Here is a 27,808-nt window from a genome sequence, read left to right as displayed (position 1 = left end):
CTTTTCTCCAACCTTCTTCCATAGTCATATTTTCCTCTGACTGTGACTAGGAGGGTCCTCTGATCTTAAGACTCATGTAGTTAGATTGGGCTCACCAGGATAGTCCAGGATAATCTTCCAATCTCAAGGTTATTAATTTAATCACATCTGTAGAGTCCCTTTTGCCATGCGAAGTACATATTCATAGGTTCCAGGGATTCCTACATGCACATCTTTGGAGGCCATTCTACATACTACATCAGTCGAAGGACCAGATGTGGGATTTAAGATAGAGAAAAATCAAGGGTAACTTCAAATATTTTGATCTGAGCAATTGGAAGGAAGGAATTAACTGAGATTGGGGGACCAGATTTGTGGCTTTGGGGTACATGTTGGGAGCTCAATTGCAAGCGTGTAAAGTCTGTTAAATATCCTATTAAATATCCAAGTGGGAGATGATGCATAGGTAGTTGAATACATGACACTAAAGTTTAGATCAATGGATCCTAAGGACAGATACACCCATACATCCACGTATGGATGGCACTAAAGCCATGAGATGAGATGAGACCACTCAGGCCCTATTAAAGAGAGAAAGGGGAAGAGACGTCCAGGAACTAAGCATTGGGAACTTCCAGATATCTACCAAGTGCTAAAATTGTATATTTGGGAATTTGATACGTGAAAAGTATGCAGTAATATTGGCTTGAGTACAGAAAAAAAAAAAACACAAAAGAGGAGCACTGAATGGTGAAACGTAAAAGTTACTCAGGACAAATTAATGCTTTTGCTTCACTTAATGCCTTATAAACTTTGTCTTTCCATTTCTGTGAACTGTATTTCTAGAATTACTGGACCAGAGCCAAACACATAAATGACTAAGACATAGCTTCATCTTCTGTCAACTTCTAATTCTACCTTGTTAAGGTTGTCTGTTAATTAGATATGTATTATTTTCATGGATGCATGTTTAAGAGATGTAATAGATTCATTTCAAATGGCTGTCGTTGACAAAGTATGCCGTCTACAATATACATGTATGATAGCTTTGAAAGGAGCAAATGTCAGTCTTTCAGATTTAAATTTCTTGTAGTGGAATGTAGTTTATACTTAGAACAGTTATTAAACTTTGTCTTGAGTGACATCTAACCTACCATATTGTTTGTTTCTCTTTCTTTAGACCGGTACTGTTAAATTTGCCAAAGGCCAAGACATAGATCTTTGGTACATATTTAATTACCTCTAGGAAAAAACATTTACATGGCTTACACCATTTGCAAGATGAATAAGGAGAGGTATATGAATGTTATTGGAGTCAGTGGGCCCAAAACTCAGCCTCTAGTTGGGTCTCAGCCACTCCACCCTCCAAATTTGGAATCCAAACCATATAGCAGCAAAAAGTCCTTCTGAGTAGTCGAAATAGATGTTCCAGAGTCTATAAATGTCATAGCTTTGCGCCTCAGACTCATTGGATTCAATGGTAGCGTCCTTTGTGGACTCAAGCTTTACAAATATGTCTGTCAAACAAGCTTGTCTGGCTTCTAATGCACCGGTTAGGAGAGCAGGTTAGAAAGGCAGAGAAGAGCCTCACAAGGTAAGGGGCCACACCACACTGCGGCATGGGTTCTGAGTTCACAGAGAAGAGCAGGGCTCCAGGAGAGCAGTCTGGTCTTTGGCCTCTGTAGATTTCAGAGACATCTGAGGACATCATTCTGTTTTGGTAACTGATGTAATGGTGACCTTGAGTCATGATGAAAAAGTTAAATTGTGAGTATAGTTTATTTAAGAAGGCAGAAGTTTGGTTATCTATTTCTGCAAGTCAAACCACCCTGGAACTTAGTAGCTTACAAAAACAGTGACCATTTGTTATCTCATGATACTTTGGGTTGTATGGGCTACTGTGGGTGCTGCTTCTGCTCAGTTGGCTGGGGTTGCAGTCATCTGGAGGCTCGACTGGGCTGGGGCATCTTAGGCAGCTTGTTCACGTGGTTGGAGGTTTGTGCTGCTGTGGACTGGAAGTTCAGCTTTGGTCTCTTCCCGGTGGCTTGGGCTTGGGTACCTCACAGAATGACAGCTGGTTCCAAAGAGGAGTGTTTCAAGCATGGGAATATCTTGGAAGTGATTCAGTATCACTTAACTGCATTCTTTTGGTACAGTGAGTCACAGGTCCAGCTCAGATTCAAGGGAAGAGGAAACAGACTCTACTTCTCCATTTGGAACAGTGGCACATAATCTGTGGCCATCTTTAATTCCACCATAACAGAGAGTTGTTAAGGCTAATGTGTGTGGATACATTGCACAATGTGTGATGAAGGGGCCAGGTAAGTCTCAGGTCTTTAGAAAGAAGACTATTGAGAAAACTTGATTATTTCCTCAGGGTTCAAAGTGATCAATGCTTTATAAGTAAGAATTTACTGTAATTATAAGATTATTACACTCTTAGGGAGTATTATAAATAAGAGAAACATTTCTATTTGGTAAAAATAATAGCTGTTCTTTTTTTTAAGTTAAGAAATACTACCTAAGGCAATCATTGGTTATAATATTTAATAGCAATTTAATTTACATGTAGGCTGAGAACCCTTGGAAGGGATTCTAATCAGAACAAAAGAAAAATAGAATATAAAATTAAATTTTAACTTCTCTTAAGAGTGGAATTTTCTGATTCTTGGATACCTTCCCAGAGTTAGCTTGTGCAATGATCTCAAACTACCATGTTTCCTGGAGCTACTCTGTGGGTCTACTCTCACCTTATAGAGGCAGTGAAGAGTTCTGAAGTGAATCCATATTACAACATTTCTGTTATGCCTTTGTAATTCCATTTTAATTTTGAAACACTGGCTTTTAGATGAATTTTTAAGAACTTTACTTGGGAAGAGCTATAAAGTTCTTCTCCCCCTCTGGTTACTTATCTCTAAACTAGCTTATTCTGTGAATTTTAAAACTTTCTATCCTGCTCTTGCTGCGGTCTTCAAAATATCCTTTATGTGTATATCTGGTGCCTAGTTTACTCATCTAATAAGCCGTTAGAAGACACTCAGCAAATGTTTTTTGAGTGATTGACTGTTGCCCTGAAGCCTGTCTTGACCAATGGAGAGAGAGCTTTTCTTATCACTTACTAATTAGGAACTAGCCGTTGAGCACACTGGCTCCAACAATCTAAAGCAATAATTAAGGTAAATCAGGTGATCTGGAAAGAGCAGTAACTTACAAAATATCATAAACTGTATTTTATTATTCTTTTTAACTTGAGTTTTCTTTTTCATTTTTATCTGGTTAATGTGAAAAGGGGCTTATTTCCAGCAACACTAATGGAATTTTTCTTTTTAATCACTAATAATCGGAAGGGGAAAGACCCTTCACCTGACATGCGGGGACTGAGTTATTGGTATACATCTTGCTCTTTCTTGGGTGATTTCTCTTCTTCATTTAAATTAAAAGTTGTCCTTAATGGCCTCTTGGAGCTGACATGTTGGGCTGAAGACCCAGGAATCTCAAGAAATATGCTAGAGATTTCTGCTTTAATTAAACAAAAGACCTTATTAATAAAAGCCAGCCAGCTGGGCACGGTGGCTCACATTTGGAATCCCAGCACTTTGGGAGGCCAAGGAGGACAGACCACTTGAGCCCAGGAGTTTGAAACTAGCCTGGGCAACAAGGCAAAACTCTGTCTCTACAAAAAAATACAGAAATTAGCTGGACATAGTGGTGTACACCTGCAGTCCCAGCTACTCAGGAGGCTGAGGCAGAGGGAAAACAGCCTGGGAGGTTGAGGCTGCAGTGAGCCATGATCACACCACTGCATCCAGCCTGGGTGACAGAGCGAGACCCTGTCTTCATTATATATATATAAAATAAAAGCCAACCATAACTACATATGGAAGGAAATAATAAATTCATTCCCTCACTTGGCTTTCTAAACTGACATAAGCAAAAGGCAAATGAAAAGTTTTAAAACTGTTTTTCATTAAAGTAAAGGATTTCTTAATAATAGACTTTCCTGTAGCCTGTGTTAGAGGAACACTCACCAGGCCATCACAGTTCTTTCCTTTTATAGGGTCCAGCTCCTCTTTTGACATGGGATTAGGTGACCACGTGATTGATTAGCCTCACAATCACAATCCTGTCCCTCCTGTTGCTTTCCATTCATAGTTGATCAAGACGCAGAGCCTGAGATAGAGGTCAGGCAGAGAGCACGAGGCCCAGTGCAGAATCATTTTCTGAACCAGGCAGGAAATACTGGAACCGACCAAACTTTGAACACCAGCCTAAATTATTCCTGTTCTTTTAAGCAGGCAGCAGAAATGACAGAAACCCGTTAACGGAAAAAAAAAAAATGCTTTTCATTTGAACGCCTGTGCATTTTCTTTTTAACTTGTATGTGTTCCTAATTTTCCTTACTCTTTTTGTTTGTTTGTTTCTTAGTGTGGTTTATTGACAATCATTTACGATGCCGAAGAGTGCCATAGTGAGCCAGCACAGTGAGTAACACAGCAACGGAGAACAGATGCAGGTTTGAGGAATTTAACTTGCTAAAACTTTGAACTGAAGTCTTAGAGATTGGAACATATGGGTTTGTATAAATAGGCTTTTAAGCCCTGTTTGCAATGGGTTACTGATAGGAGAAACTTGCTTGCGGAATGTCAGCTGCGTGAGCTCACTGTCAGACAAGATGGAAGAAGAAGGGCTGGAGTGTCCAAACTCTTCCTCTGAAAAACGCTATTTTCCTGAATCCCTGGATTCCAGCGATGGGGATGAGGAAGCGGTTTTGGCCTGTGAGGATTTGGAACTTAACCCCTTTGATGGATTGCCATATTCATCACGTTATTATAAACTTCTGAAAGAAAGAGAAGATCTTCCTATATGGAAAGAAAAATACTCCTTTATGGAGAACCTGCTTCAAAATCAAATCGTGATTGTTTCAGGAGATGCTAAATGTGGTAAGAGCTCTCAGGTGAGTAACCACTACAAAAAGTAATTTGCTGTATGTGTTGATTTTTCAATTACTATTTAATGACATGTCACAGCCTAGTGTTCTAATAATAGTGTCTAAAACAAAAAACAACATTATTCAGATAAAATCATTAAATCACTTACCTAATTTTATTAATTTTACTAATACTGGCTGAAAAGTTAATAATATCTATGTAGAAATTAATTGTGTTTAGGGTACCACTGAATTGTCTATAGAGTAGTATTAAAATTACTCAAATGATCCAATGTGTATATGATATTTTAAAAGATGTGATGCGTGTTATTTCCTCAGCATGGGTATGGGGATTAACTGCTCTGTTTCAGTGCCCAGTGGTCTGAGAATCCAGATATGTGGATGTGCTTGCTGGTGAAGCTCGCTGAGCTACTAAAATCAAAAGCACAAGGAAATTCTGATTTTCCTGACTATAAGAAATAACTGCGCAACTAAATATGATCCAGGCCTGGGGCCACACACTTTGGGGTCTAAGATGGGGGAAAGAATTAGGATCATTAAGAGATAAACCTAGGGATATTAAAGTATTAAAGAGTTGGAGCAGGCGCAGTTGCTCACATCTGGAATCCCAGCACTTTGGGAGACCAAGGTGGGCAGATCATTTGAGCCCAAGAGTTCGAGACCAGCCTGGGCAACATGGCAAAATGCCATCTCTACAAAGAAGTAGCTGGGCATGGTGCCACATGCCTGCCGTCCCAGCTACTTGGGAGGCTGAGGTGAGAGAATCATCTGAACCTGGAAAGTTGAGGCTGCAGTGAGCTGTGATCATGCCACTGCATTCCAGCCTGGGCGATGTGAGTGAGACCTTATCTCAGAAAAAAAAAAAAAAAAACAAAGAGTTTATTTGAGCAAAGAATGACTCATGAATTACGCAGCACTCAGAACCATTGGAGGTTAGTGAGCCCCATTCTAGCAGCAAGGGCAGTGAGCTTTTATAGGCTGAACATGAAAGACAAAAGACATTTAAATTGGTTAGAGTGGAAAGTTCCTAGTTAGGGAATAGTTGGCAGTTTCTGATTGGTAAAGTCTAGTATGGTTTTACTGTTTACATTGGACTTTAGTTTGCTTATGTGGGACCTTCTAGAGCTCTGGCATTGCCTCAGCCTAATGGCCTCTCAATTAAAGTTTGTTCGTTTGTTTAACTGGATAGTGGGCCAGGTGCAGTGGTTCACACCTATAATCCCGTCACTTTGGGAGGCTGAGGCAGGAGGATGGCTTGAGTCCGGCAGTTTGAGACCAGCCTGGGCAACATGGCAAGATCCCATCTTTATAAAATATAAAAAAATTAGCTGAGCCTGGTGGTTCGTGCCTGTGGTCCCAGCTACCCAAGAGGCTGAGGCAGAAGGATCACTTGAACCCATTAGGTCAAGGCTGCAGTGAGCTATGTTCATGCCACTGTACTTCATTCAGCCTGTGCAACAGAGCAAGACCCTGTTGCAAAAAAAAAAACAAGAAAAGGCTGGGCACAGTGGCTCATGCCTGTAATCTTTGCACTTTGGGAGGCCAAGATGGGCATATCACGAAGTCAGGAGTTCGAGACCAGCCTGTCCAATATGGTGAAACCCTGACTCTACTAAAAAATACAAAAATTAGCTGGGCATGGTGGTGCACACCTGTAGTCCCAGCTACTTGGAAGGCTGAGGCAGGAGAATCACTTGAACCTGGGAGGTGGAGGTTGCAGTGAGCTGAGATTGTGCCACTGCACTCCAGCCTGGGTGACAGAGTAAGACTCCGTCTCAAAAAAACAAAAACAAAAACAAAAAAAACACCAAGAAAAACAGGGTAGTATAGACAAGGAAAAAATAATTTTCTCTGTCCTTCGTAACTTATCTGAGGCTCCCTGTAACAAAAGACAAATTAACAGAAGAAAAACAGAAGTGTATTAATGTGTATGCTTGATGTATACACAGGAAAAACCCCAGAGAAATGAGCAAGTCTCTAGAGTAGATCTCAAAGAAAGCATTTAAATTTTGGGCTTAAATACCATCATTCTCTGAAACAAAGTAAAAAAGGTTGTGGAGAACAACCCTGTTAAGATGAGATGGCCAGGAAAAGCACCCTAAATGAAGGTGAAGTTTGTTATGAAGATGTAAGTCGATGTCTTCTCGACTTAGTCATCTCCTTCTGGTGCAGAGAGGGAGATGCCCTTATAAGTAGAGATTTCTTGTATAGGCACAAATTTATCTTTAAAAAGGTAACTTTTCAGAGCTATTCCTGTGTCTACACTTTCTCAAAATGTGCAAAGGAGGCATATTTTGGGGTCACATATTTTGGTCTCCTTCAGTCATATTCTGGGGAGGTATGTCCTGAGCCCCAACATTAGATAGTTAATAAATACTTATTATTCAGTTTGTTGTTGTATTTGAACTTCAAGTTTTGGTTCAAGTGAGATCCATATTTTACTCTTAAGTTTTAAAGCAAGCAACCAGTATTTTTATCATGAAATTCATTTCTAGATTCTCATGATGTAAGAATTAGAATAGACCATATAGTGTGAATAATAAGAAGTCCCGTTTCTCATAGAGAAGTTACGAATAGATCTAGTAGAATAGACTATGGTCTAATAGAATAGAATTAGAAACTGATGGAACCCCTTCATTTTTCAGATGAATAAACTGTGGCCCAGAAGGATTTGATAATTTGTCTATCTAATGTCAGTAGCTTTCTGAATTTGAGTTAAAATAGTATTTTCTACTATAAATTGTTGCTTTCAAGTTGTTTATTATCTTTAGAGTTTACCTATTTTATTATCACTATTATTTTTTGAGACAGAGAGGCTCGTTCTGTCACCCAGGCTGGGATGCAGTGGGGCAGTCTTGGCTCACTACAACCTCCATCTCCCGGTTCAAGCAATTCTTGTGCCTCAGCCTCTTGAGTAGCTGGGATTACAGGCATGCGCCATCATGCTCGGCTAATTTTTGTATTTTTAGTAAAGTCAGGGTTTCACCATTTTGGCCAGGCTGGTCTCGAACTCCTGGGCTCAAGCGATCCTCCCACCTTGGCCTCCCAAAGTGCTGGGATTACAAACATGAGCCACTGTACCTGGCCTAAAGTTAACTTACTTTAAAGGTAATTTGAAAAGAGGAGGGCTGGTTTACAGCTGCCAGTATCAAGGGTTTATTATGATTTGTTCTTTGTTACGCTGTTATTGTTATAACAAACGATTTCAGTTCGTTACAAGAAGCTAACGAGAACTGAATGAGTATAATTTTCCTAGTTTCTGTGGACAAATAACATTGAAAAAATGTGTTTTTATTTTACAATAATTTCAAACTTACAAAAAGTTGCAAAAATAGTACAAAGATTTTCCATATGTTGTTCACCCAGATTCCCCAAATGTAAGATTTTACCATATAAACTTTATCTTTCCCTCCCTGCCCCCTCCATACATTCGTACACATTTTTATTCTGAACCATTTAGGAGTAAGTTGAGGACATGATGCCCTTTGCCTCCAAATACTTAACAGAGTATTTACTGAAAAACAGTGTGTAGCCATAACATAATTATCAAAATCTGGAAAGTAATATTGATATCTAATTATTATCTGATTTCTAGACATTCACATTTAATCAGTTTCCCATTGATAGCCTTTATAATCACTGAAAAAAATTGTTTTTCTGGTCCAAAATCCAATCTAAAATCACATTGTATTTTATTGTCATTTTTTCATCTGAAACAACTCCCCAGTCTCTCCTTGTCCTTTATGACTTTGATATTTTTGAAGAGCACAGGTTATATATTCTGCAGAACGTCCCTCAGTTTGAACATGTCTGATGTTTCCTTAGGGTTAGGTTCAGGCTCTGCATTTGTGGCAAGAAGATCACACAAGTGCTGTGTATCCTTCTCAGTGCCTCATATCAGGAGGCACAAGATGTCAGTTTTGCCCATGCTGGTGATGTTAAATCTGATCCGTTGGTAAGGTGGTGTCTGCCTGGTTCTTTATTGAAAAGTTAACAATTTCTCTCCAATCATTTAATAGATACATATTTTGAGAGTATGTAAATGTTTCTCATTATACGTTTGTAACCACCCAATGGGTTCATCTTGTTTGTTGTCCAGATAGAGCCAATTTATCAAGACAAGGGAATTGAAATAGGGAATGAATTTAATACACATAAAGCTGGCTAAACAGCAGACAGGAGTTGTACTATTACTCCAATCAGCCTCTTTGTCAATTTGGAGGCTAGAGTTTTTCAAGGATAGTTTGGTGGGCAGGGGGCTAGGGAATGGGTACTGCTGATTGGCTGAGGATGCAATCACAGAGGTGTGGAAAACAGTCCTCATGTGCTGAGTCCACTTCTGGGTAGGGACAACAGAGGAGTTACTGGTCTATCCAGTTATAGGGCCATCCAGTTGTCAGAAATGCAGAAACCTGAAAAGACATCTCAGAAGGCCAATCTTAGGTTCTATAATAGTGATGTTATTTACAGGGAGGTTACAAATCTTGTGACCTCTGGAATAATGACTGGTAATCATTTAACTACACCTACATCTTGGCAGAATTCAGGCCCCTCTCATCCTCCTAACCTGGTGTCCTTTCATTAGTTTTACAAAGGCAGTTTCATTTTGCTATCATCGTTTAAACTATAAACTATCTCCAAAAGTTAGTTTGGCCCACTGCAGGAATGGCTAAGGGCAGTTTGGGGGTGAAAGGCAAGATGGAGTTGGTCAGGTCAGATCTCCTTCATCATCATAATTTTCTCACTGTTACAATTTCTGCGAAGGCAGTTTCACATTCATCCACTAGTGTTAGCACTTTTGGTGATTCTTACCTTTGAATTATTACATTAGTAGTAACCAAAGATGATTGTTGTAATTCTGACATGCCTTCTACACATTATTTAGAATTTTTCTGTAAGTCTGAGCTTTCTCTCCTTCATCATTTGTTTACGTCAGTGTGGACTCGTAAATTCTTATTTTATCCTATGGGTTATAATGTATTACTAAGCTTACTTACTTTGTTGTTCAAATTGCCCCCAGTGTAGCTTCTCTGTCCTTTTGACATTTCCCCATTATTTTTGAGCACTTCTTTGCTTTCTGGCTCAGTAAGATGTTCCAGGTTCATCTAGTACATTCCCCATGCCAGTGTAGGAAACCATTTTTTTTTTCTCCAGGAGTCCTGGTTCCGTTTAGTGGTGAACTGTGTTTTGAAACCAAGATCTGGACACTAAGTACCCATTGCCATTGTTTTATCATTGCTATTTTTTTTTTGAGACAGTGTTTCATTCTGTCACCCAGGCTGGAGTGCAATGGCATGATCACGGCTTACTGCAATCTTGACATCCTGGGCTCAAGTGATCCTCCCACCTCAGCCTTTAGAGTAGCTGGGACTACAGGTGTGTGCCACTACACTCAACTAATTTCTTTATTTTTTGTAGAGACGGGGTTTTGTCATGTTGCCCAGGTTGGTCTCAGACTCCTGGGCTCAAGCAATCTGCCTGTCTTGGCCTCCCAAAGTGCTGGGATTATAGGCATGAGCCACTTCACCTGGCCTATCATTGCTTTTAGGTCATCTCAGTGGACACAACAAGGAAATAAATGTATGTGAGTGCAATCTACACACATCTCATTTTATCCATCCATCTGTGGCTCTATTTCTCTCTCTAGCTCTGTTTCTCTGTCTTTCTCTATTTTTATGTATTTCTATTTTCTTACTTCTCATATTTTTTATCTCTCTTTCTATATCTTAAAAACCATGAGTTTGTACTGATGCCTCTGATTCCAGTTTAGCACTACAGGGTTTATTCTAGCCTTCCCAGTTTTCATATCCATAACTTCTCTATGAGAAACAGGACTTCATGTTATTCACACTATCTTTACCTGTTCTCAGATTGAACAAGTAAAGATACTTGAAAGAACAATTCATTCTTTCTTTCTTTTTTTTTTTTTTTTTTTTTTGAGACGAAGTCTTGCTCTGTCGCCCAGGCTGGAGTGCAGTGGCGGGATCTCGGCTCACTGCAAGCTCCGCCTTCCGGGTTCACGCCATTCTCCTGCCTCAGCCTCCCGAGTAGCTGGGACTACAGGCGCCTGCCACTGCGCCCAGCTAATTTTTTGTATTTTTAGTAGAGACGGGGTTTCACCGTGGTCTCGATCTCCTGACCTCGTGATCCGCCCGCCTCTGCCTCCCAAAGTGCTGGGATTACAGGCATGAGCCACTGCGCCCGGCCTGAAAGAACAATTGATATTGTAGTTTCAGAATTGCTAATCCACACTGCAGTTTAAAAATTTTTTTAATCTACTTGTTGAGTTTTCTTTTAGAATTTATCATCTTCAAGAGCAAGAATTATTATGTATTATATGTCATATTAATACCTAGCAATGGTTTCTCTTGTCATTTTTAATTTCTCAATTATTTCAGTGAATTATGCTTATTTTCTGTTAATTGGGACGACATGTATCGTCAAAGTGAGAAAAATCAAAATAGTACTCAAATAAGAAAATGGATCTATCCTAAACTAATTTAGATAGTGGGAGCATTGGTTGTTTTCTTTTGGAAACAACTTGGTTTTTGTTGTTGTTGTTGTTGTAAGAGTTTGCGAGACTATTTTCTTGTTCCTTAGAGTTTTAAACCTTTCAAGAAAAAAGTCTTTCTTCAGAGCCAAGCTTTACAAAGGTCCTGAAGATTTCACTTGTCTTTGGTGCAGAAACAGAGGACAATTTCCCATATGTTATAGAATATTTTCTTATTACATTTTTTGCAGACAGGTTATGAAAGATCCTGAAAGAGAGAGAAACATCTCTAGAAGTGTCTATTTTGCTTGTTTCTCCTTCTCTAGTTTTTGTCCTGCAATTTCCCATGAATGGATGGGTCAGTGAGGTGAATAAGCATGATATTAAAAAGAATTAACTTAGATTCTAAGAAACTGTATGACTTAGAACATCTGTACTTTTATTGACTGAGTAAACTTGTTCACCATTTTCTGCTGGTAGGTTCTACCTGTATTCACTCACAACCAAGATATATGTGAACTGTGTTATCCAGGGATGTGTGACATTTGATTCAGAAGGGACCTCACTCCTCAGTAATGGATTCTGATATATTGGCTCACTTTGGGTGGGATGGCTGCCTTAGGGGCATACTCAGGCATAGGCATTATACAGGAATGTTGTTGAAACCATTAAGACTTACAAACTTAAAAACTATGAGCTTGTGCTGATGAATTCAACACTGAATGTGTTGAATTCACCTTTGGGTGAATTGGTGGTTCTTTAGATTCCTTTCAACTTGTGGATTCTGTTTTTCTGGTACTGAAATTAAAGGGAGTGATTGGGACCTTGGCAATAGCTGCAGGATTGGTGGTCCTAGAGACATTAAGAGAAGAAAGCAGAAGAGGACTCAGGCCCTGATGGACATCCTGATGATTGAAAGTGAGGGATTAGAGGCCTTTGGGACTAGTATGTGTCTAACAGAACAGTAGTAGCATTGTGTCTCATGGAGGTCCTTTTTTTTCTCATTTCATTTATTCTCATTTAACTATATTAAATTATAGTTAACTCACTTTATTATCCATTAGATGAGGTGAAGCAATCACTGGCAGTAGATGGAAAGGACAGAAAGTTCTTTCTAGCGTAGCTCATGTGGAGGTCCTCTGCCATAGTGGCAGTGATGAGACCATACACGGATACGCGATGCTGCTGCTGCTCCCTTGATTCTGATCTGGATCTGCTTGCAGATTCTTACAGGAGATCTCCCTGCAGCCCACCCTAAAGACCCCAGGCCCCAGCTCTCCCAGAACCCAGCAGCCCAACCTCTGTGTGCTGCCCGGAGTCAGGAATGGAGCATCTTTGCTTCACTCTCTGAATTTGTACAAGTTGTAGAACTGCAGTTGCTAACTTAGGTTGATAAAGCCTTGATTTAGATTAGATTTTGATTACCCGGAGGACTCCTCTTACCTCCTCTCATAGCAGCAGATTGGCCAGAGTGTTGGTGATTTCCTTTCAGGCAGGTGGTAAGAGGCCAGAGATGCACATTCTCATGCCTTGATTGCTTACCTTGCGTGCCCCAGAGTCGGTTCCAGTTGGGCTTTGGGACAGAGTGTAGGGCAGGCCCCACTGCTCTGGCTTTATGCAAATGGCCCATCAGAAGTACAGAAAACTGCATTTAGAAAATGGATTGAGAAACATGACAAAAGTATTCGGTGAGTTCAGAATAAAAAGATGTGAAGTATTGATTTCTAGTTAGGGAGCATTTCCAGACCAAATGTGTAATTCCGAGGGTTGCACATCACTAAACTCCCAGGATAAATCACGTGAAAATAGGCTTTTTTTATGTGTTAGAGGAGCAATTTTCTGTTTCTTCACCATATTGTGCAACTTTTGCTAAGTACTCAGTCACAAAGTGACCCAGAATTCAATGTTTCTCTGAAAAAAGTTAAAGCCAAATGATTCATAGAAAGGTACAACTATTTAAGCTTTTCTAATTCCCATAGTGCCAACTTGGCAACTAGTCCATCCAGAATAATGTTTTTTAATACTAGGGGGGAATATCTTCCAAAGAGGAACCATGGGGTAGAAACCAAACCTCTAACAGCCATGTAATTCATTGGTGAGAAGACAAAGATGCAACTGGGACAATGAAAAAGTCACTAAGTAGTACCCAGAAAAGAAGCAGAACTAGGGCAAGAAAGGTCAATACCCAACAAGAGATACAATATTTACTAGAAATGCAGACAAGGCAAGAGTTCTTTTTAAAGCTGCAATCTCAGTATCCCTTGAAATGTGAAATATTCAAATTATCGACATTTGCCAAACCATAACATTTTTTAGCCAGTAATTCAAGTTTGCTAAGGAATCAACCCCCCAGTATGTTACTTAGCTTGCCCAGAGTGATTCAGAAGGCATGTAAAACTGGAGAACTGTAACAAATAAGGCAAATGGTTTCATGTTTCCCTGTTTTCTGGCTAGAGATAACCTTTTCAGTTTGTGTTTGCATTGCTTACTGTTAACTATCTCTGAGTAGCTGTTACTGGAAGGGGAGCTGCATCCTATGTGGTCAGAGCTACAATTGAGTACGTGCACTAGAATTTGTTGTGACTTCTGCTCAACTGTTAACTTGGCCACGTAAGCAAACATTCCTACATTAAGCACAATATGGATATGTTCAGTCTTCTACTGGTTATTTTAACTGATATTTGACGGCCTTTTCCCATTTCCGAATTAATGTCTTTGCCTTATAGGTGAAATAGTTTGCTCTAATGTAGACGAAGGCAGAAAAGGAAAATGAAGACTGTTGGATTGGTATATTTGTTGTACTTCCAGGAATGTATAATGTTTATACCATTATCAACATACTGTAATAAACTAATCTTGCAGAATGTGTTTATATGAGTAAAGAGATATAAATTAAATGCAGTTTTTAAAAAAGGCCCAAATCAGAAGCTTGAGAACTTGGCTCATGATCATTGTAATCCTATCGAATTTTAGAGTTTGAAAGCAGCTGTCCTGGACCTTATATGAATAACCAGGCTGAACGTGTCCAAATGTTTTAATAAAACTGGATAGTATTATTTCAGCAACAATTCTAGCTATGTAAAGCAGTGCCCACTGTCATCATAGTACTGTCCCCCTGATATTGCCATTAGGCTAGAAAGAGCAATTTATTTATTTATTTATTTATTTTATTTTTTTGAGACGGAGTCTTGCTCTGTTGCCCAGGCTGGAGTGCAGTGGCGCGATCTCAGCTCACTGCAACCTCCACCTCCTGGGTTCAAGTGATTTTCCTGCCTCAGCCTCCTTAGTAGCTGGGATTACAGGCACCCACCACCATGCCTGGCTAATTTTTATATTTTTAATAGAGATGGGGTTTCATCACGTTGGCCAGGTTAGCCTCAAACTCCTGACCTCTTAAGTGATCCACCCGCCTTCGCCTCCCAAAGTGCTGGGATTACAGATGTGAGCCACCGCACCCAACCTAGAAAGAGTAATTTAAAATGCTGATTGCCTGAGAATTTCATGGCTTCAGTTGCCACCTTACTCTAAAGATGCTTAGAAGCAACTGTGATGTAGTGGAAATTATACTTGCCAAGAAACGAGAAGATATGGATTGGTTCTGGTCATGCTGTTTACTGGCAGTATGACCTTGGACAAGTCACGTCTCTAAGTTTCTTTCCTCATGCGTAAAATGAGGGTGTTGGCCTTCATGTCTTCCAGAGATTTCTTTCAGTACTGAAATTCTGCAACTACCATGCCTATCTCTAGCTCTGACCTCTCCCTTAGCCTCCTGCCTTGCTTTTCCGTTGATCCCAGGATGGTTATGCCTGGATGTTCTGGTAACATTGACCATCTTCCTGACTATCCTGAAGGTCATCTTCCTCCCCTCCTAACTCCTGATTCCCCCCAAAAGAACTTTATGCTGCTCTTTAGCTTCATTCATTTATTTTATTTTACTTTCCAATTTCCTGTTCTTGTCAATTATGTAATTAGTATTTTAAGTTAGAAATCATAGAATATTTGTCTTCTTCCTATGCATAATTAGTCTGTTAGTGGGCACTGCTTATTCTTCCTTTGCAGTAATTTTCCCGTGGTTTTATTGCCTCTCTCCCACGCTTAGCACTGAGCCCAAGCCTTTCTCTCTCTTCTTTTCAATTATTATGATGTCCTTATCCATCTTTCCACTCAACTCTTATCCCTACCATATGTCAGATCCTCGTTTGGTATTGGGAACAAATACAAACCACACATGTGTAGCTTAAGGATCTTCCCACATAGTGGGGAGACAGAGATTCAAATTCAAACAAGTGGTTTTGGCTGGGCACAGTGGCTCACATCTGTAATCCCAACACTTTGGGAAGCTGAGGCAAAAGGATCACTTGAGCCCAGGCGTTTGAGACCAGCCTGGGCAACAGAGTGAGACCCTGTCTCTACTAAAGAAGTTTTTTTTTGTTTTTTGTTTTTTGTTTTGAGGCAGAGTCTCACTCTTGTCGCCCAGGCTGGAGTACAGTGGTGCCAGCTCAGCTCACTGCAATCTCTGCCTGAAAGGTTTAAGCGATTCTCCTGCCTCAGCCTCCCGAGTAGCTGGGACTATAGGTGTATGCCACCACACCCAGCTAATTTTTGTATTTTCAGTAGAAACAGGGTTTCCCCATGTTGACCAGGCTGGTTTTGAACTCCTGACCTCAGGTGATCCAACTGCCTTGGCCTCCTAAATTGCTAGGATTACAAGCATGAGCCACCGCGCCCAGCCTAAAGAAAATTTTTAAAAAACAAGTGGTTTTAATACAGCTTTTCACATGAATGATGTTTGAGGTCATGGCTAGGGACTCTAGATAGTGGACCCTGACATGAAGGCAATCCGTTTAAAAGTAAGAATTTGGCAAGAATAAAAAATTACTTGCTAAGGAATAAAGGAGGCAAAATTTTATGTAAATTCTTAAACTATGTAGAATCTTAGACTATGTAGAATCACAGAATTTTAAATTATTTCTAGAAAGTATAAGAAATTATTCATTCAATGAATATTTACTGAGTACTAGGATAATTTGGTGACCAACACAGATAGGTCTCTGCTTTTAGAGCTCATTTGAGGGGCTGTTAGGTAGTGGGGAACTAGGAACAAACAGCAACCTCAGGAAGGTGATGGCTGCCACGGTGGGAAGCACACCGTGGATCTAGATACCTAGGGGATCACAGCAAGCCTTGTGGAGAAAAGGACACCGGAGTTCAAACTTGAAGGATAATTCTCATTCATTCAGTCTATTCATTTTACAGGTAAGAAAACTAAAGCTTAGAAAATTTGTGGTTTACATGGAACAAATTAATGGCAAGCCAATCCCTTAGGTGGCTTGTTATTCCTGGATCTTGCCTTGATTGCACGTTTCCTGAGCGAAGTATCTTAAACTTTCATCTTTTATAGAACAAAATAAGCCTTGAGTAAATAATTACTGATAACTTTCAACCTGTTGACAAGGCTGACACCTATCTTAAAATGCAGGAAGTGCATTTGCCTTTCAGTCCTTAGGAATTTGCTGTCTACAGCAGTCATTCATTTTGGAGTTACTTGTATTTCTGGTGAGTTATGTTTATTTTTCAAATTACAGTGAGACTTCAGATCTAAGAATTTCATAATAAATCTCATAAATAGCAGACCTCAAGATAATTAGAAATTTTACAACGTTTAAATACCTTAGATCAATTAAAAACACTCTTGGAATAATTTATTTTTAAAATCCATGTAACAATGCATAATTTACTGACAATGCCTTAAGATTGTAGCATACAAATGAATTCAGTACATTCTACTATAATAATTCTTGTACCAATGAATGTGATAAACATCAGTTGGTCCATAATATATTTTAGAAAAAAAAAGGATTTTTAAAATAAAATGGCTCTAGAGTAGCTCTGCTTGGAATTGACTCTTTCCAAATCTAGATGGGTTGGTTGATTATCTCACTGGGTTTATTTAGATGAGTTTATTTATTTAATTATATTTAGATGGTAAATTACCAGGATATTTTAGCTTTTATTATCAGAGAAATGTTAAGTAGACTTATCTAGATATTTGTTATGATCATTTGGATTTAAATGTAAATGCTTTAATTTTGAGTCACTATTTTTTATCTAAATGCTGTCTATAATTTACATTGCTTAAAACACAATAGCTGATAACAGAAGCCATATTTTTGATGGGCCTTTCTTCTAACCAAAAAGAAAATAATTATCTCCAAATACATTAGTCTTTTCAGAAACACAGTTGAGGTTGAAAGGATTTTTTTCATTTTGTCCTTGATTTTTATCTGCCTTTTTTTTGTCTGGGAGTCAAACTTTCACAGTCCCTGTTAACTCTTGTTTATTCTTAACTTTATTTCCTAGGAGTAACTCTGTGCATAGTCCATATTGTTCAGAGTTTCACTAAGTAAGATGTAATACAGCCCACTGCTGATTTACTGATGAAAGAAAATCACTTATAAGATGAACCCTGCTATAAGACAGAGCTGTCTCTTGTTTTGTTTTCAGCAGAAGCTGATCCTGTCTCATTTTTTCCTGTTACAGGTTCCTCAGTGGTGTGCTGAATATTGTCTTTCCATCCACTACCAGCACGGGGGTGTGATATGCACACAGGTCCACAAGCAGACTGTGGTCCAGCTCGCCCTGCGGGTGGCGGATGAAATGGATGTTAACATTGGTCATGAGGTTGGCTACGTGATCCCTTTCGAGAACTGCTGTACCAACGAAACAATCCTGAGGTTGGTTTGTGGGGTTCAGTCCCCTTCCTGCTGATGATTCTTGGCTTAGGTTCTGTAATTCTGAAGGAGCATTATTCTGGCATTCTACCTGTTAAGCATCTGTGCTGTGAAGTAGCAACTGGTCTCTCTGTCATCAGCCAGCCAGCAACAGTTGCTTTCCCACACTGGCAACATCAGGGATTCCTTGTCTAAATGTGTCCCATGACTCCCATTATCCCCAGGAAAAAGTTAACAACTTGCTTGGCTCCTCAGAACCTTCAAGCGTGTGCTTCTGGAGCTATGCCTCATGCAGGGTCCACATCATTGCCTGTGTGCAAGCCACGTGGACACCTGGAGCACGCTGTGTGCCCCGTGCTTCCACACCCTGTGCCTGTACACCTGCCTCTCCCTGTGCTCAGCATGTCCGGGCCTGGCTAGTTCCTCCTAGTCACTCAGCATGCAGTGTAGCAGCCACCTACTCTAGGAAGGCTTCCCTGCCCCTCCAGTAATATACATTAGAAAACCCTCTGTGGGGCTTCTGGAAAACTTGGTGTCAGCCTGCATCATAGCAGCTTCGACCAGTGTTTCTCAAACTGTACTTTGCAGAGTCTTCTAGGTTCCAAGGAGCCTTCTCTGTGGCTACCGCAAGTTGTGGTATCTCTTCTGTGCTTAGCTTCATTATGAGATTTCCTTTGAAGAAGGATTTCCAAGAGCTTGAAAAGGAAAAAGAAACTGGAAAAATCACTGCTCTGGGCTAGTGCTTCTCAAGCACTTTTATATTGCAGCCATCATAGAAAGCGATAGTATCCATACAGTATCTCAAGGAAATGGTCACAGCTGCCTGCAGCCAGTTGACCATCCCACGGGCTTCAGCTGCCCCGGGCACTGCCTGACCACTCCATGAGCCAAGTAGATAAGTATCTCGGTGTCAGTATTTCTGCACCTCTCTAACCCATTTGTGTGGCATACAGTGTGCCATGCACAGCGTTGGGGAAGCTCTGCTTTACTGTAACAGGGCAGGGATGGTTTGTCACATACTCATATCCCTAGTGTCTCATGTGCTCATCCCCAGGAGGATGTTCGGTAAACTGGATAGTGGAAGGGATTTTGCCCTGTCCCAGCTAGCACTGCACTCTGGTGCAGTTCTTATCTCCATTCAGAAAACCCATGGGGCCAGGCACAGTGGCTAATGCCTGTAATCCCAGCACTATGGGAGGCCGAGGCAGGAGGATTGCTTGAGCCCTGGAGTTTGAGACCAGACTGGGCAACAGTGAGATCTCATCTCTACAAAAAATACAAAAATTAGTGAGCATGATGGTGCATGCCTATCGTCCCAGCTACTCAGGAGGCTGAAGCAGAAAGATCACTTGAGTCCAGGAAATCGAGGCTGCAGTGAGCTGTGATCATGCCACTGCACTCCTGCCTGGGTGACAGAGTGAGACCCTCTCCCAGAAAAAAAGAAAGCCCATGGGGCTCAGGCGGTTTGTACTAAGCTACTTTACCTCCAACGTTTATCTTCAAAAATAGAAGACAGTCTTCAGGCTAGTGTCAAATCATAGGGGAAAGTCTTTAGACCATCAGCACACTGACTTGAACTTCTTGAAGATATATAACCTTCTGCTATTACAACAATTATGTCCCTGAGTCATTAAATTACTGTGTATTTATAAATTGCTGATTGTGTAAATTGTACGTGAGTGGTACAAAAGAAACATAAAAACCTCTCTGGTTCTTAGGAGCTCACAAACTAGTTAAAGAGCTGGACAGGACAAGACATAGGACCCTGAAAGGGTTAAGGATCCCTAAGCAGATTCGTGGTTGGTTGGTTGGTTTGACATTTTAAAGTAGCCCTTTGAATTATGTTTTTAATTAAATGATGGCTCTGACTAGGTTCTGAAGTTAATATTATATCTTTAATACCATCTAGACTTTGAAAACCCTTTAAAAGGACTTTTTAATGTGGTCATTTTTAAAATGAAATATTATAAGAGCTTTGTCATAATATGGAATCAGATATTTCTTTTTTTTTCTTTTTTTTTTTTTTTTGAGACAGAGTCCCACTCTGTCCCCCAGGCTGGAGTGAAGTGGCACGATCTCAGCTCACTTCAACCTCCATCTTCCGGGTTCAAGCGATTATCATGCCTCAGCCTCCTAAGTAGCTGGGACTACAGGCATGCACCACCACGCTTGGCTAACTTTTTGTATTTTTAGTAGAGATGGGGTTTCGCCATGTTGCCCGGGCTGGTCTCAAACTCCTTAGCTCAGGCAATTTTCTGGCCTTGGCCTTCGAAAGTGCTGGTATTACAGGTGTGAGCTACTGCGCCCAGCCTCAGATACTTCTTAATATGGAAAGCCACAAAGATAAATAATGGTGGGGAAATCTAATAATACTGTTAGACACGCCTCACCTTTTAAACATCTATCACATGTTAGGCTTAGGATTGTTTTACGGTAAAAACCCAAGCATTCAATTCTGACACCCAAAGGAAATACTATATATTAAAGTATGTATTAGTTTCAATCTGTGTATAGCATTCCTTTCTTAACAGGGACAGTTGCTTCAGGTGTGGTGGGCTGAGGTACAAAGGCACCCATGGAGACAGGTAGCGAGTAGCTTCCTGCTTTGACAGGTTTTGCAGGTTCTGTTTCTTTCTGCCCTTGCTGGGCTGCCTTATTCTTCATTGCTTTCATATCTTCACTTTACAGTTACTCTTGTTTCTGAACATTGTACTTTCTTTTCCACTGTGACATGCCCCCAGAACCAGCGCAGAGTCAGAAGATACTCTGATGCATTGTAGTAAACAGGGTTTGAGTCACAGGAAAGAGGCCAGAGCTATTGAAAAGACTCCTATGATAAAATAAAGCAACACCTGTTTTCTTCCTGGTATTCCATGCTCTGGAGAGGAGGCAACATGGCTGTCAAATGGTGTCTCGACCACTTACTCACTTGTAACCTTATAGAAGTCACCTAACCTCTTTGAGCTTTAAGTCGCCTCATCTGAAAAATATGGATGATTAATATACTTGCTCTGAGGGTTGTTGTGAGGACTATTTAATTTATGTAACTGATGCATGGTGTATGTATGTGGTAGCTATGTTTATATTTTTATAATTATGATTAGAACAAGATTGGTTTTCCTGAAGAGGTATGCTAGCCATAATTTTGAATAAGCTCAGATTGAATAGCTATTTAAATCAGAGGATTTAACATTGATCATTGATTGGCCAGGTGCGGTGGTTCACGCCTGTAATCCCAGCACTTTGGGAAGCCAAGGCGGGCAGATCACAAGGTCAGGAGATCGAGACCATCCTGGCTAACATGGTGAAACCCCGTCTCTACTAAAAATACAAAAAAAATTAGCCGAGAGTAGTGGCAGGTGCCTATAGTCCCAGCTGCTCGGGAGGCTGAGGCAGGAGAATGGCGTGAACCCAGGAGGCAGAGCTTGCAGTGAGCCGAGATCACGCCACTGCACTCCAGACTGGGCAACAGAGCAAGACTCCATCTCAAAAAAAAAAAAAAAAATTGATCATTGATTATAGAAGGCAGTAGTCTATATTTGAAACTGTCTTTTTCATTGTTTTGGTAACCCCTTAGTATCTATCAAACACATCATAGGCAATTAGTAAACTATCTTTAAGCCTACTACTATTTTTTGGATGCTATATGTAACAACTTTGTTCTTCTTTAAGCTTTTCTCTGGCCTTTTTTGAAACAGTGAATACCTGAATATTATATACCTAAAATAGTCTTTAAGAACTACATATCAAGATACCTCATAGAAGTGACTCATAGTGTCAAATGGTGGTCTTTTCTGTTTTTAGAACTGGAAAGTTCTCAAATTTTCATTAAGGTTAAACTCAATTATATAATTTTATAAAATATAAATATTAATAAAACTTTATTTTATTATAGTCTTAGCTTTTAGAAATTGAGCCTTAATTTAAAGATATAAACTGCATTTCCTGAAACCTTGGTAGTGTATCTATTTTTGTACATACTTACTAGTTAACAGCACTTTTTGAAGCATCATACACACAATATCTCATTACCATAAAGTTCAGAAATATATCTTTGTGTTATATAGAAAAAAAGTAGGTTTTTTTTGCTTTGTTTTGAGTTGGAGCCTTGCTTATATCGCACAGACTGGGGTGCAGTTGCGGGATCATAGCTCACTGTAATGTAGGACTCCTCCTGGGCTCAAGTGATCTCCTACCTCAGCCTCCCAAGTAGGTGGGACTGCAGAAAAATGTGGGTTTGTATAGTAAGTTTTAGGATTGAGCCTTCACAATTCCCTTATATAATCATCTGGAAGGCTAGGCCCTGCTGGATGAGTCTACTGGAGTTTTTAATAAGTTACATCTTCTCTTTTTTTTAATTAAGCCTAGATGTATTTACATAACACATATACCTCCTCAATCTTATGGGGCAGCATTACTTCCTATAAGATCAGTGCTTAGGTGAGTTTTGCTGAAAAGGAAACAGAGATAACATTAGAAATTAAATCTCTAATTAACCTCAGCAAAAAAAAAATAATTGAAAACTAGATTTCAATGCATCTGTTGGCATCTTGCACAAAGTATAATCCTATAGTATTCAAGATGCTTCCTTTTCTAAGTTTGAGAAAAGGAATCATCAATTTATCACTGCTCATTTGATAAGACACAGGATGAGAACCTGTATGAAAAGAAAGGTAGAGTGCATACACTTTGATCTCATAAAGATACAGAGAGGAAGAATGTGGACTTTTATCACCAAAACTACAAGGCCAAGGAAGCAATCTTTATAATTTGACAGTGACAACAGATAGAACAACTATCCGGGTTTAAATCTTGACTCTATCCCTGGCTTTGTGACCTTGGGCAGGGTACTGAATTTTTCTGAACTTCAGTTTTCTCATTTATAAATGAGTCATAGTAATGGAATAGTAATATCTACTTTGAAGATTTATTCTGAAGATTAAATGAGAAACGTATGCACCAGCTTAATGACTGGCTCACACTAGGAGCTTAATAGATGTTGGTTTCCTTCCTTTTTTTTTTTTTCCTTGAAAGAGGTTAATTGAGGACTGTGTCAAGATCCCCAAGACTACCCCCAGGTTCAGTGATTTGCTAGAAAGGTTCATGGGATTCAGCATATCGTTTACTTATAACTAAGGTTTATTGCATTGAAAAGATACAAAGCAACATCAGCAAAGGGAAATAGTGGATGGGACGAAGTTTACAGGAACCCAGGCGCAAGCTCTCGAGCTCTCGCCCAGTGAAGTCACAAACGGTGCACTTCATTCACAGCTCATGAAATGGTGCCCTACCAGGGAAACTCAGGCTCAGTGCCCAGGGTTTTTATTGAGGGCTGGCCGTAGAGGCACCCTCTGCCTAGTATGTTTCAAAATTCCAGACTCCCAGAAGGAAAGCACATGGGCAGCATAAACCATATTGCCTGTACAAATGGTTCAGGCACAGCAAACTACTCTTTTTTGGGGGAGTCTTGCTCTGTCGCCCAGGCTGGAGTGCAGTGGCGCAGTCTCGGCTCACTGCAAGCTCCGCCTCCCCGGTTCACGCCATTCTCCTGCCTCAGCTTCCCGGGTAGCTGGGACTACAGGCGCCCGCCACTACGCCCGGCTAATTTTTTGTATTTTTAGTAGAGACGGGGTTTCTTTTTTTTTTTTTTTTTAACTTCAAGAAAACAAATCACCTTTTCTTTAATGAAATATATTGATTATGCAGACAAAATAAACTGTACTTGCCTCTAGAACTTATTTTATTCTCAATTTCCATATCTGCAAGAGAATGAATCATCAACTTTCATTCCAAATACTTGTTTGATGTATTTCTTAAAGCTATTTTGTAGATTGCAGCATGATACTTGAAGGCACTTGAGACAAGTGTCTGGCCACATGTTGTCAAGTCTGTGTTTGAGTTTTGTTTTTTTTTTTAACCTAGATTCACGTATTTTTAATATTTTCTCCATTTTTGTGGCCGCCTAATAGCTTGTGCGCTGTCACTCGCTTGTGTTCTTTTTTATTATTATTATTATTATACTTTAAGTTTTAGGGTACATGTGCACAATGTGCAGGTTAGTTACATATGTATACATGTGCCACGCTTGTGTGCTGCACCCATTAACTCGTCATTTAGCATTAGGTATATCTCCTAATGCTATCCCTCCCCCCTCCCCCCACCCCTCAACAGTCCCCAGAGTGTGATGTTCCCCTTCCTGTGTCCATGTGTTCTCATTGTTCAATTCCCACCTATGAGTGAGAATATGCGGTGTTTGGTTTTTTGTCCTTGCGATAGTTTACTGAGAATGAGGATTTCCAATTTCATCCATGTCCCTACAAAGGACATGAACTCATCATTTTTTATGGCTGCATAGTATTCCATGGTGTATATATGCCACATTTTCTTAATCCAGTCTATCATTGTTGGACATGTGGGTTGGTTCCAAGTCTTTGCTATTGTGAATAGTGCCGCAATAAACATATGTGTGCATGTGTCTTTATAGCAGCATGATTTATCCCTTCCTTACACCTTATACAAAAATTAATTCAAGATGGATTAAAGACTTAAACGTTAGACCTAAAACCATAAAAACCCTAGAAGAAAACCTAGGCATTACCATTCAGGACATAGGCATGGGCAAGGACTTCATGTCTAAAACACCAAAAGCAATGGCAACAAAAGCCAAAATTCACAAATGGGATCTAATCAAACTAAAGAGCTTCTGCACAGTAAAAGAAACTACTATCAGAGTGAAGAGGCAGCCTACAAAATGGGAGAAAATTTTCACAACCTACTCATCTGACAAAGGGCTAATATCCAGAATCTACAATGAACTCAAACAAATTTACAAGAAAAAAACAACCCCATCAAAAAATGGGCAAAGGATATGAACAGACACTTCTCAAAAGAAGACATTTATGCAGCCAAAAGACAGATGAAGAAATGCTCATCATCACTGGCCATCAGAGAAATGCAAATCAAAACCACAATGAGATACTATCTCACGCCAGTTAGAATGGCAATCATTAAAAAGTCAGGAAACAACAGGTGCTGGAGAGGATGTGGAGAAATAGGAACACTTTTACACTGTTGATGGGACTGTAAACTAGTTCAACCATTGTGGAAGTCAGTGTGGCGATTCCTCAGGGATCTAGAACTAGAAATACCATTTGACCCAGCCATCCCATTACTGGGTATATACCCAAAGTAGAGACGGGGTTTCACCGTGTTAGCCAGGATGGTCTCAATCTCCTGACCTTGTGATCCACCTGCCTCAGCCTTCCAAAGTGCTCGGATTACAGGCAGGGCAAACTACTCTTTATCAGTTCTGGGAATGGTGAGAACCCTCTCCAAATCTAAGTTCCCAAATGCTAGCCAAGGGCTAACCTTGCAGGCAGGCCTGTCGAAGGACAGCAATCTCAGAATTGCCATTTACAAGAATAAATAAAAGTAAATACCTTAAATGGGTGAAAAACATACGGGATTGGGGCCAGGCGCAGTGGCTCACGCCTGTAATCCCAGCACTTTGGAAGGCCGAGGCAGGCGGATCACAAGGTCAGGAGATTGAGACCATCCTGGCTAACACGGTGAAACCCCGTCTCTAATACACACACACACACACACACACACAAATTAGCCAGGTGTGGCGCAGTGGTGGCGGGCACCTGTAGTCCCAGCTACTCTGGAGGCTGAGGCAGGAGAATGGCGTGAACCCGGGAGGCGGAGCTTGCAGTGAGCCGAGATTGCGCCACTGTACTCCAGCCTGGGCGACAGAGCGAGACTCCGTCTCAAAAAAAAAAAAAAAAATATGGGATTGGTTTCTTCAAGCAATAATAAAGGTAAATATGTAAATAGTGTCAGAAAGTTATTTTCATTAAACTTAGTGACTAATAGGTGGTTATTTTAATTTTAAAAAATCATCCAAGAAGTATGGGAAAAGTCCATTAAAATCACTAATGACCTCTCCCCACTCCAGGAATTCTAGCCAGTTTTCATGCTGCCCTTAAATAGGTGGTTACTTTTTAGATCCTTCGGTTTGCTTATTATTTGGATGACATCTTAATGATATCGTCTCTCACAATGAATCACCAATAATAATGTCTGTCCTAACAGTGGGCTAGCTGGACCATGAGCCTGAGCCAGGGTGGTTATTCTTGTATCCTTTCCTTGAAAAGTGTATAATTTTATTCAAAATTCTTTCAGTGATGAATGCGAGAGGAAAAATTGACCAGGGTGTTTTATGATGCTACTTTTTATGTATGAAGCTCAGAACAAAAGTTAGCTGCAGGCTTTTATTAATATTTGTAATAAACATTTAGGCATAGGTCTTTAACCTAGGGTTCAGAATGGTCTTTGTAGGGGGTGGTCCATGAACATATACAAACTGGGCATAAATCTTGTTTGTCTGTATTTTTTTGTGTTACAATTCTGTAGATTGTATCAACTTAAAGGAATTTTGGCCCCAGTAAAAATTTAGAATTACTGATTTAGAGAAATGAATATAGGAAAGGCATTTTTCTTGTTAGGAAGTTTTTTGCATGACTTAGCATAAGAATATTCTAACTTTAATGTTTCTTCTTTATAGGTATTGTACTGATGATATGTTGCAAAGAGAAATGATGTCCAATCCTTTTTTGGGTAGCTATGGGGTCATCATCTTAGATGATATTCATGAAAGAAGCATTGCAACTGATGTGTTACTTGGACTTCTTAAAGATGTTTTACTAGCAAGACCAGAATTGAAGCTCATAATTAACTCCTCACCTCACCTGATCAGCAAACTCAATTCTTATTATGGAAACGTGCCTCTCATAGAAGTGAAAAATAAACACCCTGTGGAGGTTGTGTACCTTAGTGAGGCTCAAAAGGATTCTTTTGAGTCTATTTTACGCCTTATCTTTGAAATTCACCACTCGGGTGAGAAAGGTGACATTGTAGTCTTTCTGGCCTGTGAACAAGTAAGTGATACTCTAACCTTACAGAGTAATAAGGTATTTCATTTGGGAAGCTTTTAATAACTAACATACAGGTTTCAGTTTGCTAATTAACTGTTTAAATATTTGGTTTCATCACACCTCATTAAATAAAACCTGTGCTGAAAGGTGAACAGGAAGTGTTTCTAAAATCACATGCAGTTCTGAAAACAAAATATGGGTGAGGAGTCTCTAGACATGATCTCCAGAGCCAACTTCCCTCCAGCAGGCTCAGGCCAGACAGTGGGCTGCCCCAAAGGCAAAGCTGGCTCTATTTATGCTTGCTGTGAATTGTCGTCTCTTGGTACAGTAGGTGCATGCCAACTCCCCACAGTAGGTGCATGCCAACTCCCCTGACATTCTCCGCTGCCTCCCTATGAGCAGGTGTGTTTGTTGGAGAGCAGGACTATTACCTAAGCACTCACCATAGAGTTAAGTAACACAACATTTTCCACAAGCAGTCCTGTGATAGTCAGTGGAGTATGGGCAGAAAATATAGCCCACCCGAGAAGATCATCTCCCTAGACTGGGGCTCCATTCTTAAAAGATAAAAAAAACAAAAAACAAAAAAACTTAGATTTCTTTAAAATATCTCTCTAAAAGAATGACTGGAAATGTGCAATCAAGCATCATTTCCATTCTGTTACTGCTTTTAGACAGCCAAGGTACCATTTGGGGTTGCATTTTTTTTTAAAATTGCAGCTAC

At 40.0% G+C, this 27,808-nt stretch overlaps 1 protein-coding gene across 2 annotated transcripts in view; it reads left to right on the top strand.

The window, feature by feature from the left end:
* The window catches only part of DHX32 (DEAH-box helicase 32 (putative)), a 61,264-nt gene that overhangs the window by 10,910 nt on the left and 22,546 nt on the right, over positions 1-27,808 (top strand). For both annotated transcript variants that reach the window (XM_054523032.2, XM_002821260.6), the window contains exons 2-4: positions 4,405-4,933; positions 17,958-18,151; positions 26,715-27,087. In XM_054523032.2, coding sequence (XP_054379007.2) covers positions 4,652-4,933; positions 17,958-18,151; positions 26,715-27,087 — 849 coding nt within the window. In that variant the 5' untranslated portion in view covers positions 4,405-4,651. The remainder of the gene's footprint in view (positions 1-4,404; positions 4,934-17,957; positions 18,152-26,714; positions 27,088-27,808) is intronic.

This window comes from Pongo abelii, chromosome 8 (assembly GCF_028885655.2).
Source record: "Pongo abelii isolate AG06213 chromosome 8, NHGRI_mPonAbe1-v2.0_pri, whole genome shotgun sequence".
Taxonomy (NCBI): domain Eukaryota; kingdom Metazoa; phylum Chordata; class Mammalia; order Primates; family Hominidae; genus Pongo; species Pongo abelii.
The sequence above is the reverse complement of the archived record's forward strand: the minus strand, read 5'-3'. Positions and strand labels throughout refer to the sequence as shown.